Source organism: Microcaecilia unicolor, unplaced genomic scaffold (assembly GCF_901765095.1).
Source record: "Microcaecilia unicolor unplaced genomic scaffold, aMicUni1.1, whole genome shotgun sequence".
NCBI lineage: Eukaryota > Metazoa > Chordata > Amphibia > Gymnophiona > Siphonopidae > Microcaecilia > Microcaecilia unicolor.
Genome location: NW_021963035.1, coordinates 199,812 through 214,237, shown reverse-complemented (window position 1 = coordinate 214,237; position 14,426 = coordinate 199,812). Strand labels below are relative to the sequence as shown.

The window sequence follows — 14,426 nt, the reverse complement described above, 5'->3', positions numbered from 1 at the left end:
CTCCCTCTCCCTCTGTCCCCCTTCCTTCCCCTCTCCCCCTCCCCCTTGCTCCCCCTCCCCCTTGTCCCCTCTCCCCTCCCCCTCATCCCCCCTCCCTCTCCCCTTCCCCATCCCCCCTCCCTCTCCCCGTCCCCCCTTCCCTGCCCCCCCTCCACCTCCCTCCGAGTTCTAGTCCCCCCTCCCTCCCAGTTCCAGTCCCTCCCAATTCTAGGCCCTCCTCCCTCCCTTCGAGGGCCTGGAACCAGCCGGCCTTTTTTCCATTATCGGCCTAAGCCGGCCATCTTTTAACCACGCCCCCATACCGCCTTCGGTATCCTGCCGACACGCCCCTTTGAACTTTGGCTGGTCCTGCGACGGAAAGCAGTTGAAGTCGGCCAAAATCGGCTTTCGATTATACTGATTTGGCCGGGTTTAGGAGATGGCCGGCCATCTCCCCATTTGTGTCGGAAGATGGCCACACTTCTCCTTCGAAAATAAGCAGGTTAGTGTCCAATGTTCCCGTAATAAGCCATATGGGAACAGATTGATGGGAACATTGGACACTAAAGGGTTAAGATCAGAGAATACTAAAAGTTAGACTTGTCAGTGTTGCACATTGTCCACTATGCAGAGACTAGGGTGGCTGCGTTCTCAGTGTCTGGCTACAGGGGCTTGGCCCCTCAAATTGGCTCTGGGACCCCTGGTGTGGCTGGTGAGGGTCGGGGACCCCTATCAGCTGAAGTAACATAGTAGATGACGGCAGAAAAAGACCTGCATGGTCCATCCAGTCTGCCCAACAAGATAACTCATATGTGCTACTTTTTGTGTATACCTTACCTTGATTTGTATCTGTCATTTTCAGGGCACAGACCGTAGAAGTCTGCCCAGCATTATCCCCGCCTCCCAACCATCAGCCCCGCCTCCCACCACCAGCTCTGGCACAGACCGTATAAGTCTGCCCAGCACTATCCCCGCCTTCCAACCACCAGCCCCACCTCCCAACCACCGGCTCTGGCACAGACCGTATAAGTCTGCCCAGCACTATCCCCGCCTCCCACCACCGGCTCTGGCACAGACCGTATAAGTCTGCCCAGCACTATCCCTGCCTCCCAACCTCCAGTCCTGCCTCCCACCACTGGCCCCTGAAGTGTTTGTCCAGCGCTGGTCTCCGCCACATTGCCTGCTCTGCTCTTCCCTTCATGTCACGTGCATGCTCATTTTAATGAAATTGAGCTTGAGCGATCGTTCATACTGAATTTCATTAAAACGAGCACGCACGCGACAGGGGCAAAGCAGGGCAGGGCAGTGCAGACTAGCGCTGGACAAATGCTTCAGCTGGCAGGGGTTGGGGATTCCCGCCAGCCAAGGTATGTGAGGAGGCGGGGGTGGGCCAAAATGTGCCCCATCACTTTGGGCTCTGGATCCCCACCACTGCCTCCCCTGCAGAGATTACTGTCCTAGAGCCATCTCTTTGGATGAACCATATGGTCTCCTCTGTATTAATCCCTACAACGTATGGAATAAATATAGAAGATCCCCACCTACTAAGAAGGTGGGATAAAAGCAAAACAAATGGCATAGAAGAATGTAACAGTGAAAGCGGGAAACTCCCGCTGAATGTGGGAGACTTGGCAGATCTGCCCTGGGCAGGGTTTGGTTTTTTTTGCACCCCTTCTCTCTTTGACTCATGCGTTTGCAGACTCGGAGCCTGACTCACAAGGGCAGCCCCAAGCTTGGCACCCTTCTTATTCACTCCTGGTGACATCCCCAAAGAGACAAATAAACCTCACTTCTGAACAGACAAAAATGGAGCTGGATCCTGAAAGCTTTTCTTTTAAAGAATTATTTCAGCTTCTCATTATTTTTTTCCCAACTGGCCAGACTTCAAGATGCTTTTACTATTTCACTACAATTTCACTGCACTGTAGCTAGAAAGAGGTGCTAATGAAGTATCAGTGTGGCTGGGGCTTTTCTTTAGTTATGCACTGACAGGCAGATGATCAAAAGCAAACGCCAGCGCTAGAGGCTGTTAGCGCCATACTAGCGCCGGCGTTTGCTACCGCCCCATGATCAGAGCCCTCGAGCATGTGAAACAACACGCTCCAGGACTCTTAGCGTAAGTAGCCTGCAAATGCATGCTAATCAGCGCTTAATGCATTCACCCCCAATGATCAGTATCCAGCGCGCCAAAGATTGGGTCGCTGGCCACGACAAACCCTACGCCAGCTCCGAGCTGGCATTAGGGTTTGCAGATCATTGGGGAGGAATGGGGAGCCATGTCCAGCATGAATTTGCCAGCGAGGGCAGTTGAGGATGTCCAAAATTTGGACGTTTCTGCAGTGGGCACTTAAGGACGTCCAAAATTGGATGTTTCTATGAGAAAGACGTCTTTCTCATAGAAACATCCAATTTTGGACGTCCTTAACTGCCCATTGCAGAAACGTCCAAATTTTGGACGTCCTCAACTGCCCCGTCACTATACTTCTGACACCCTCTTGAAATTTGGCCGTCCCTGCAACAGGGCAGTTGAGGACGTCCATCTTCTGATTTAAAGATGGCCGTCCTTCTCTTTTCATTGGTCTCCAGCCCAGACCTGTCAAACAAGTGCGGGAGGATTGTGCTGAGCACTTCTACCTCATAATCAGAGATAATTGCGCTGCTTAAATTTGCATGCATTATCTCTGATCATAGGTCTAATAGCGCCCCGCGCTGTTCCAGCGCCATTTTAGAGCGCTGTTTGGAACAGCGCGGGGCTTTTGATCATCTGCCTGTGAAAGCAGAAAGCAATGAAGGTTAACCCTTTGAATTCCAGTTGTTATTTACTGAGCCAGCGGGTGTGATTCTGTTTCACCGACTACTTTCAGGAACGTTAACGTTTTCTTTATTTCCTGCTAGGGCGTTACTGGAAGGAGAAAGCGACAGGGAACAGATCATGTGGATTGAGCTTCGTGGGAAAAAAGTCCCAGCAGGTACTTGGGATTTCTCTTTAGTTCAATGTATAGCATGGACTCTGGTTCATTACAATAAATCAGTACCTATTGGTTAGGAGATACAAGACTATAACCAAACGGTATCGGAGTGAAAGCTTAAAGGCTTCTGTAAATAAATGCATTGACTGATAATCCAGGCATAGAAATTGTACCTTGTAAATACAAGAGCCCTAAGCTTCAAACTGGTCTAATCCCTCTCTTAGAAGGTTGGAGCTGAGCAGGATGCCTTAGGCACATGTGAGCCAACGATAAGGCCATAAGATTCTTTCAGACAACATTTTTAGATGAAGAATATAGTTGGATCAACAAAACAAAAGCACAAAACGGCCTTCAACACTGGAACAAACAAGGAGATCTTTAATTAATAGACCCGACACGGGCCGTGTTTCAGCATGTCTGTGCTTCCATCAGGGGCCTGTACTGATAAGAACTCTTGATGGGCATACACAAATATTGACCACTTAGCCCTTAAAAAATCAAGCAAACGCAATCGCAATCCAGAATTCTAAGGGCACTTTGGTGCATAGATGGAGATTGATCAAAGAGTGAAAAATCAGACCAACAAAAATTAGGGCTGCACAAGCGGTGAAATTAGATCTGGATACACTGTGCTTGTGCAGCCCTGATTTTGCGTTGGTCTGATCAGGGCCTCCGAAAGGGGGCAAAATTCCCTGGGCCTGGGCCTCCAAGGGGGGCCCAGCACTGGTGTCTATTTCTTTCCTGCTCCTGATGTGACCCAGGTGATCGAGTCCTGACAGGAGCAGGAGAGAGAAAACCCTGGCACCAGGCCCCCCCTTGGAGGCTGGACTTCGGGCCAAGGCCTCTGCTTTGGCTGGTGAGGTTCCCCCCCAGGCCCCAGCTTCCTCCAGCGCTGCTCTTCTTCACTCTGCCACCTTGCCTGCCAAGTGGTCGCTTTTCCCCTCAGGCTGCGCACAGTGGCGTTTCTAGGGGGGCTGACACCCGGGGCGGATCTCCGATGTGCCCCGTCCCCCGGGTGCAGCGCCCACCTGGATGCAGCATGACCCCCCCCCCCCCGGCGAAAGGACACGCCCTGCGAAGGAATCCCCCCCCCGGGTGCACGCTGCTGGGGGGGGGGGGCCGCGCGTGCCTGTCCTCCATTGTTCCATGCTTCTTCTGTGCCCCAGAACAGGAACCTGTTCCGGGGCAGAGAAGAAGCATGGAACAACGGAGGACAGGCGCGCGCGACCCCCCCCCCCCCCCAGCAGCGTGCACCCGGGGCGGACCGCACCCACGGCCCCCCCCCCCAGGAGCGCCACTGGGCAAACAAATCTCACATCTAGTAACTGAATTTACTCCTAATAAATACGTTATTACCATGCTGAGTTTGTTCGTGGATGTTATCCAATTCTGTTCTTCATCTGTGTACCGTTTGGTGGATTTTGGTCTCTCCTTCAGGTTACGTTTTTATACTGAGCTTCGCATAAAAAGGGGGAGGAGAATTTTGACTCTGATTCTGCTCCATGTTTATAGCATATTATTATTTCAGATCTCTATGTTGCCTGAGGCCATGAATTGAAAATTGATTCATTCTAAAAACTAACCAACCTTCCTTTGCTTTTTCTGACATATTTCCTGCAGGCATCAGGACGTTTGCCTCTGAGCATAAAGCCGAGTTCTCTGCACATCGGAGAGAAAATGACAAGAGAACATTTCCTTATATCAGGAGTAACGTGAATGCAAGATCCAAAAGACACACTGCAAACATCAGCAGCTCAGTATCTTCCTTAAATCTGGCATCACATCCCAGGCCACCAACAACAGACACTGGAAGAGTTTTGTGGAAAGACGTGCCCAGCTCAGGCTATCGCACTCCAGTTATAGTCAAGGAGGAATCCTCTTATGAAAGCACTGCAAGGACCAACACAGGATTCAGAACAAGGGCTCCAAGGTATGACTTTTCAAAGAACACTGAAATTCAGCAAAAGATAGATCCTGAAAGACGACAAAGAGAAATAACTATCCCTACTTCATTTCCGGTGGTGAAAGAGTCCACTATACACATTCGTACCTTGGATAGAGACCAGGGAGGTGACCTTAAGCTGGGTACCTTGCAAGATACGAGATCAAAAATGGATCACCTTAATAAATTTCCAGGTTACGAACTGAAGTCCGACATTATAGGAAAAAGATATCAGCAAATTGAGGAGAAGGGATATGCTGTAACAAACCAGAAGGTCAAGGAAGGTAAAGCAGACAGTGTGGATGGAAAGACTCTGCTAAGTGAGAAAATAAGGGAAGGTAAAGCAATGGAAAATGAGAGAGAGACAACTCTGGAAGAAAAGACGACAATAAGGAAAGAATTCCCTGGAGAAAAAAGAAGTTATGGCTTTGAGATAGGTACTGAAGCAGCACTAGCTAGAGAAAAACCAAAAAAAGAAGAGAGACCAGTAAAACAAACAGAGTTATTTATTTGGGAAGAGACAAATGCCGAGGATAAACCATCAAGAAAGGAGAAGAATGTTACATTAAAAGGTCAGGGTTTGGAAAATGAAGCTGCAGGTCAGATGTATGTTGTACCAGAAGAACAAATGAATGAACGCAAGTCATTCAAAGACAATGAAAGCTTTGCTGTGAACGAAAAATCTCAAAACATGGCTGGGTATGAAATACCAATTACCGTAGGAAAGCACGTTCAAGGACAAGTGTCAGAGGGAACATTACATTCTAGAGCTTCAAGAGGTCTTGACAGTGATGAAGAGACCACTAAGCCTACTGAAGCCACAGAGATACACGATGAAGGAACAGAAACAAAGGGATCTGAAAAGGAGACTTCTTGGAAGGAGACTCTAGCAGGAAATGTAGGAGTTGCTGATATTTTTAAACATTTTGGACAACCTGATAGCTGGGAAACAACTGAAGGTGCGCAAGTGACCTATGTTGAAAGGACAGAACATGCAGCTGATGGCACAGTAAAAACGGAGATAACGGTACAGTCTGCCATGGAGGATGATACAGACCTCACTGATACAGCTGATCTAGAAGCCTTATTAAACAAGAATATCAAAAGAATGATTCCAGAGGATTTAAAAGGAACAGCAGCAGAAGGTCTGATAGAAAATATCATTCATTCTGGCCTCAAAGGAAAGCAGGATCTGGGGAAAAAGTCAGTTAATGTTGAGATTGTGGAGGAGCTACTGGGATCTGCTATGGATGAGAAAAGTGAATTTTCCACACCATTCCATGTAGAGGAAGTAGATGATTCTTGTACAGATTTGGACGGTACCTATGGTAGTCATGGTACAGGTGAAGCTCTGACAGCTGAAGAAAGGAGAAACAAAGTGCAACCTCATGGACAGATGGCAAATGTAGAAGAAGTAACTGAGGAAGAAGATACAGGAGAAGAGCTAAATTATATCGTATCTACTCCTGATGACTATCCTTTAGTCCATGATCAAGATGATGGTTCCTTATATGGACAGATTCACATAGAAGAAGAGTCAACAATTAAGTATTCTTGGCAAGATGAATTTTCCCAGAGCACACAGAGTAAGAGAACTGTTAGTGGCTTGCATGAGTATGGTGGCTCAGGCCAATCAGAAATTGCAAGCCAGAGCACAGAGGGAAATGCGCGTGAATACAGATTAAGACAAGAGCAACCCAAAGAAGAAACAGCTCACATGGAAGCAGTTGTAACTGAGAAAGAAATTAAAATACCACATGATTTCCAGACATCATTAAAGGAAATTCTATCCCAGGAAACTAAGGATCCTAAGCATCAACTGAAGGATGCATTAGACCAATTGCAGGGAAGTCTTCCTGAAAGCATTAGAGAAGAACTGTCTGCGTTAACAGGCAGTGGTCAAGCAGAGTCTGATAACATGGCAGTAGACATTAAAAAAGTTGAACAAACAACCGATAGTGGTGTGGTGACCATTGTTGCGGAAATCAATATATCACAAATGCTTGACAAGGATAACTTTGATGCAATGCGACACACTGAAGGTAGAATGAGTGATATGGCATCGCTGCAGTCTGAGCAAGATGACATTTCTGAAAACCTTAAGACTGAAAGCACAGTGAACGGTGACATCAACATACAGATAGATACATCTTTATCTAATAATCAATCTAGGCCTTACACGGGTCAAGAATTTTATAGCTCCTCGACACTGAAAGGTAATGATGGGGTAGAATGTTACACAGCAGAACAAGTCACTCATTTTCCTGCTTCTGAAGCAGAGTTTGGCTCCACAGGAGACAGTCCATGGTCAGAGACATCAGACTGCAAAAGACTTGTAAGGCACATTAAAGTAGGTCCAACTACTGAAGAAATCATATTTGAAGGACCTACTTCAGAAGTGTTAGATGCAGTTGTTGCAGGGGACCTTCCTCCAGCTGAAGGTTTTACTGATGTTAGAAGATCTATGAATCGTATTAAAGTAGGTCCAAAAGAAATTCATACTACTGAAGAGATCATATTTGAAGGGCCCATCTCTAAATCACTGGAAATGGGTGGTAATGCAGACCTTTCACAGACAGAGGATTCATCGGATGCCAGGACATCTGTAAGTCGTATTAGCATTGGTCCAACACTGATTCATAGTACTGAACAAATCATGTTCGAGGGGCCCATTTCTGAAATGTCAGAGTGTAGTGATAGGGAAGGCTCAACAGATGTCAACAGATCTATAAGGCACGTTAAATTAGGCTCCAGAGAAATTCAAACTACTGAACGAATTGTGTTTGAAGGGCCCATTTCTGAAAATGTGGAGAAATGTGATCGAGGTGGAATGTCTGAGACAGAAGCTATAGTTAACAGCAACAGTTCAACAGCGCATTTTAAGCTGAGTCCTCAAGAAAGTCAAACCACTGAACACATAATATTTAAGGGACCTATTTCCAAAACTCAAGAGTTCAGTGTTATAGAAACCCGACCTGAGGCTGATCTCTCAACAGATATTGACAGAGCTACAAGCCATATTAAATTAGGCTCAAAGCAGATTCACACCCATCAACAATTTGTCTATGGAGGCCCCATTTCTACACATCTCCAGCTTAGTGGTACAGAAAACCTTCAACAAACAGGAGATTTGTTAGATCACTTGCAGCTAAGTCCTAAAGACATCGAGAGTAACAAGGAGAAAATTTTTGAAGAACCTGTTTCTGAAAAACTTGGGTCCCATGATACAGAAGATCTTCTTCAGTCTGAAGAATCCACCGATATAAACAGATCCATCAGACATATTAAATTAAATGCAAAAGAATTTCATTCTCCTGAAGTCATATTTGAAGTTCCTGTTTCTAAAATTCTAGAGTCTAGTGATACAGATGATCGTTCTCTGTCCAGTGAGTCAGCAGATACCAATAGATCTATTGAACATACTAAACTAGGTGAAAAAGAACTTCAGTCCTCTGAAATCATATTTGAAGAACCTATTTTTGAAACACTAGGATCTAGGGATAAAGGAGATCATTCTCTGTCTGAAGAATCTACAGAGATCACTAGATCTGTTGGCCATATTAAATTAGGTGAAAAAGAGTTTCCGTCCTCTGAAATCATATTCGAAGAACCTATTTTTGAATCAATGGAGTCTAGTGATACAGGAGATCATTCTGTATCTGAAGATTCTACAAATATCAATAGATTCATGAGGCATATTAAACTGGATACAACAGACTGTCATTCACCTGAAATCATATTTGAAGGATCTATTTCAGAAATCCTAAAAACTAACGAGAAAGGGACTCATTCTCAGCCTGAAGGGACGACAGATATCAACAGATCAATCAAACACATTAAATTAGGTCCAGAAGACTTTCAGTCCTCTGAAATCATATTTGAACGACCTGTTTCCGAACTCCTAGGGTCTAGTGAAACAGGAGATCATTTTCAGTGTGAAAAGTCTACAGATAACAGATCTAGTCACCATTTTAAAGTAAGCCCAGAAGAATTTCATTCTTCTGAAATAATATTTGAAGGACCTGTTTCTGAAACGCTGGGATCTAGTGCTATTGATGAGTTTTCTCAGCTCGATGAGTGCACGGATGTCAACAGATCAGTCAAGCATATTAAGTTAGGGCCAAACGAAAAATCTTTCACCTTTCATATGGATATAACTCAACTCACAACAGTGCCTTCTGATGCAGCTGGAGTCCAGGAACATTCAATGGTATTTTCTAGTAGAAAGTCGGCGAAGGAGCCTGAAGTCAGTTGGATACAGAATGTATCTGAAGATAATCAGAAGGATGATGAAAGGGAAAATGGCAAAGAGGAAAAAATCAGTGCTTCCTCCGACTCTCATGGTGAAAATATCCAGGCCTACGGGCAGCAAATAATCGATATGTCTCCGTTTGATAAAACACTGCAGTTGCAAAGAATGGTGGACCAAAGATCGGTGATTTCTGATGAGAAGAAAATCGCTATTATCTACCTAGACAATGAGAGTGATTCCTAATTCATTAGGAATGCAATTTAAGATGCCAGCGTTGGAAATTGTTTTCCCAAGATCCCGCCTATTTGAGGAGAATGTGGATTTCCTGACGTCCTCCTATATATTGATACACTTTTTCCATTGCGGATACCTCTCTGCACCCTACAATAAGCTTCGTGTCTCAAGACAGGCCTTGCCATTCCCTGTGCCAAAATTCTCCGAATGGTGAAGTGATGTTTCTGCATTAGGACAGCAGAATGTTTTCAATGGCTCATCTCTGCTACCAGCTGTCTTAGGTTATACAGGAACTTTTGTAATGAATGTTTTTTTTTATGTGCTTGGACTTTACAGTGTAGTATTTAATATTTTTGACTAACCAATAACATGTCTAAGTTGATTTTTCATCTTTGCTACATACCAGGTTGTGCTAGGAATAGTAACAAATATACAGCATTTGAAGAATTCGCAGTAAGCTTTGTTACTGGACAATGCATAAGAGTGTCCCAAATATGTTGGCTTGAATTTGGTGAACACCGTGTACCGATGAGCTTCAGCAGCTGTTCATCCATGGGGAGATTTTGAAGCAGTGCCGCTGAAAATGACCAGTTAAAGTAAAACCGGCTACTTTGGGGGTGTCCTGGAGGCAGAGTCGACACTTAGCAAGTTAAGGGGTCCTTTACGAAGCTGCGGCAAAAGGGGGCCTGTGCCGGTGTCAGCGTGTGGTTTTTGACGCACGCCGAGGTCCCGTTTTACCAGAGCGGGTAAAAGATAGGTTTTCTTTTTTTTTAAAGAAATGGCCGTGAAGCAAGTGAAGCACTTGCCGTGCACCCATTTGGAGGGGGGGGGGGGGGGGGGGGGGAAGAGCTCCCTGCCACCCATCGAGGTGGCGGTAAGGGTTCCCTTGCTAATACTGCCAGGTACACACTGGTGCTACAAAAATTTAAATATTTTTGTAGCGCCGGAAATGGCGCATTCTAGGGGTGGGAACTACTGCCGGACTGCTGCGGTAGCCTGGAAGTACTTTCGTTTTAGCAAGTGATAAACCTGTAGTGGGTTTATCGCCATTTTGTAAATGACCCCCTAAATGCTGATATTCAGCACTTAACCAGTCAAGGTAACCTTATAAATAGGACCACATCAAAGTCAGCGCGTGCTGAATATTGCACTTAACCAGCTATGCTTTAGCTGGCTCTGCAACCCTGGAAGTTCAGACATAACCCAGCGCTGAATTCCTAGGTATACAGCAGAATTGGTCAACAAAACGCTGAGCGTCACTGGCTGAATATCAACCCCCATCCGCCCGACATTCATTGTTATTTAACCGGCCAGGAACAGCTCCTGGCAAGTTGAATAGCCTTAAGTCAGCTAAGCATTAATATTCAACGTGAGATAGCCGACTGTCTTGGCTGAATATTACCACTTAGAGACTAGCCCGGTCACCAGCTGTGTTGTACAACATAGCCCAATAGCTCCAATAATCATTGGCTGACCGGCTACATGAAGCAGCCAGATAGACCTGCCAGCCGAGAAGTATTGGGTTAACCGGCTATGTGCACAGTGGCCAAAAAACCTCCCAGAAATTTACCCTATGTGTTTATTTTGTCAGGATTCACAGACAAAAGTGATTTTCTCAGGAATCAGTGTCTACAGGGTCACCACCAGCCAGGGGCGTAGCTAGGTGGGGCCACAGGGGCATGGGCCCCACAGGTTTAGCCCTGGCCCCCTCTACTTTGACCCCCCCTGCCGCCGACTCTCCCCCGCCACTTTTGACCCCCCTCTCCCGCCGCCAGGTACCTTTGATGGCGGGGGACCCCAACCCTCGCCAGTCGAAGTCTTCTTCAGGACTCACAGAAACAGATCCCCAACCCCCGCCAGCAAAGGTACCTGGTGGTGATGGGGGAGAGTCGGCGGCGGGAGTGGGGGTCAAAAGCGGGGGGAGGGTTGGCGGTGGGGGGGGATCGGCAGCGGCTGAGGGGGTCGAAAGTGGCGGCGGGCTAAACTGTGCCCCCCACCTCGGGCTCTGGACCCCTCTCCCGCTGAGGTCTGGCTATGCCCCTGCCACCATAAACTCTCCTCTTTACGTGGATGCTAGTGAATGAGCTATGTAGATGCTTCTCCCACTGAGATCAGACTCCTCCTAGTGCAGGGGTGGGCGACCTCAGTCCTCAAGTACCGCAACCCTAGTTGGGTTTTCAGGATTTCCCCAATGAATATACATGCATACACTGCTTTTAATGTATGCACCTATGACCCGCCATTGTGAACAAGCTCAACATCAGTTTAATCAGTTACAATGTATGATTATTGACCAAGTACATATGGGTATGAGAGGGGGGGATTTAAAAACAATACTCTGGCGTAGGGAACAGCGTTGGATTTACACACTTAAAACAGTCGCTCCTCAAGGGTTAAATAGGAACATTGAATGGAATGCTTACTATTAATGAGAATCCTTTGGGGAGGCGTGGTGTTCTTGGCTGTTTAGACATCAGGACAGGTTACGTTTTGGCGTCATGACGTTTTTACGTTATGACGTCATGACGTTCCGTTACGTTTTTTAAAATAAAAGCTGTATTTCACTCGGAGTTTCAGTTCCTATGCCATCTTTGGGATTTACTTCACTGCCAGTTTAGTTCGCAGAGTGAATTGGGTTTTTCCAGATGGATTTTTAGCGCCCTTCCTGAGGCAGCCACGAGGGTGGCGAAACAAGGCGCTTTTGTCGAAGGGTTGGCGGTTTTTTTGCCGCAGCGTTTACTTAGGGCTCCGGAGTTCCTACGTGGGGGGTCCTTGTGACTGAGGGTTTCCTTGGAGTTGTTTCATACCATTCAAGCTAAGTATATTTTTGTGTATTAGTATTTTTCTGGCACTTGAAAGAGGGTTTTCCTCACTACTGCTGTAAATACTGTCTAAAATCATTTTATATATATTTAAAGCTGTATAACAATTCAACTTCTAGGTTTTTCCCCCCCCCGTATGGGACTTAGGCAGGCAGTCCTTTACTGGCTGAAGTCAGTGATTTTGGGATAGTGTGGGTATACTGGTGTTCGTTTGAATGTATTGGGTATATACAAAGCTCAAGAGAGAAAGAGAGTTTTTTATCCCTTTCGGTTTTCTCATCTAGCTGATGAGTTTTTGCGTTGGGGGTTTTTTCTCTATTCTCTCTTGAACAGAACCTATGATAGTATTCTACTCCCATTTATGCAAGGGATTGACAATATTCTTGCAGAGTTCTTTGCTGGGAGATTTGAGGTTCGTTTTGTTAAGATTCAATAGCTTTAAGGGTGAATCTATCTGTTTTTCACCAATTTAAAGGAACACCTCCACACTATCAGGTTATATATAAGTCAAACTCCTTTATTTTGGTTTACATATATTACATTGGGTTTGCTTTCTCCTACATTAGTTAGAGTTTTCCTATATGCAAAAAATCTTATGCATATTCATTAGGGAAATTCTGAAAATCTGACTGGGTTGCCACCCCTGTGCTACTTGTTTCTGGGTAATATTTTGGCTGCTTAGTATTCTCCATCTTTTAAACATGGAGAAGACCTGGCCTTGTTGACTTCTCCCAGCTTCTTAGTGGCTTCCTTGCAGAGGTGCTCATTGTTGTTTGACATCAGAATTCTTAGCTTCACAATAAAGCTACAGAGTTTGCAGCTCATACTTGGGTTTCGTTCATGACCTTCACGGCTTTGTCTCTTAAGTTTTTTTTTTTTTTTTAAATCTTTTCTTGTCTTTCTTCATAGCTTGGTTCCAGTTTGTCATGGAAGGGAATCAAACATATAAACGGCGAGTGACCGAACTCACTCGCAAATGCGCACTAAAGACCCTCTCTGTCCCGCCCCCGCGTCAATACGTGATGACGGGGCGGGACAGAGAGGGTCTCTACTGTGGAAGGGGAGGGATGAAACCGCCGTCGCTACCGCTCCCCCCCCCAAGGTCGCCGCCACCACTCCCCCCACCCGGAGTCGCCGCCGCCACCACCCACCCTCCACCTGGGCCCTCGCTCCGCTATAGAAACAGCGCCAACGCAGCACACAGCTCAGCTGAGCTGCCGTCGGCCTTCCTTCCCTGCCTGTGTCCCGCCCTCACCCACGAGGGGTGGCGGCGACTCCGGGGGGGGGGGCAGCGGCGAGCTCGGCGGCGGGGGGGGGCCTTGCAGCGGCGAGGAGAAGGGGCCTTTCAACCCCCCCCCCCCCCGTCCTATACTAGCCCGTTTTTACGGGCTCAACGTCTAGTGTAGAAATAAATAAGTAAGGCATTTTCTATAATTCGTTTGGAAGTGTTCCTTTTAAAAAGTTAGTTTTTTCTTGAAGATTACACAATCGTTGGCATTGGTACATAGAACACCTGTTAACAATAAGGGCTGAGAAAAAAACAATTCTGAGGAAGTAAATCACTGATCAGACTAGAAACTGAACTAATGTCTCAGGTAAAAGTGGCTAGGAAAGGTCCCTGGGCATGTTAGATAGGGAGGGAGCGATTCCGAATCTGTGCACCTGTGACTCTCAGGGCCTGAGTGGATGACTGTGGCTCCTTCTTAAGCTTCGAAGAAGCTGATTTATGGGAGCAGGTTGGAAACAGAAACGGCAGAGTCACAACCATGGGGCCAGATTAGGGCTTCTCAATATTTGGAGTAGAATGCAGTCTACAGCTGCTCTCCTCTTGGACAGTGCTTGGTGCCAGTTTTCCAGTTGAAGTAGGCCCTTTATGTTTGGAATGCTAGCCAGCTTCTTCTAATGCACTTTAGGCTTTTACTGGAAAGAAGGGGCCTGGGAGCATGTAGGACTCTCTGTCACATCTGTCAAAGTCTACAGATTTTGTTAACTTGCCAGTCTGGCTTTCTCAGATGTTATCCCTTCTCTCCACTATTGTGACAATCCAAACTCCTATGAACAGCCAGCGAATCACCTCTCTGCATGGTTTTTGTTGCTTTTTCTAGGGGATACTCTCTGCTGACTTCTAGTTTTATGGACACTGGTATAAAGAGCACTTTTTTTTTCTACTTTTTAAAATCAAACTAAACTTTATTAAGATAAAAAAAAGTACGTTTTATAAATTGATC

General features: G+C 46.1%; 1 protein-coding gene across 1 annotated transcript in view; it reads left to right on the top strand.

The window, feature by feature from the left end:
* LOC115458802 (synemin-like) overlaps window positions 1–10,181 on the top strand; it is a 70,501-nt gene extending 60,320 nt beyond the window's left edge. Inside the window, exons 3-4 of the mRNA XM_030188614.1 lie at window positions 2,875–2,948; window positions 4,569–10,181. Of these exons, the coding sequence (XP_030044474.1) occupies window positions 2,875–2,948; window positions 4,569–9,385 (4,891 nt within the window). The 3' untranslated portion in view covers window positions 9,386–10,181. The remainder of the gene's footprint in view (window positions 1–2,874; window positions 2,949–4,568) is intronic.
* The last annotated feature ends 4,245 nt before the right edge of the window (window positions 10,182–14,426 follow it).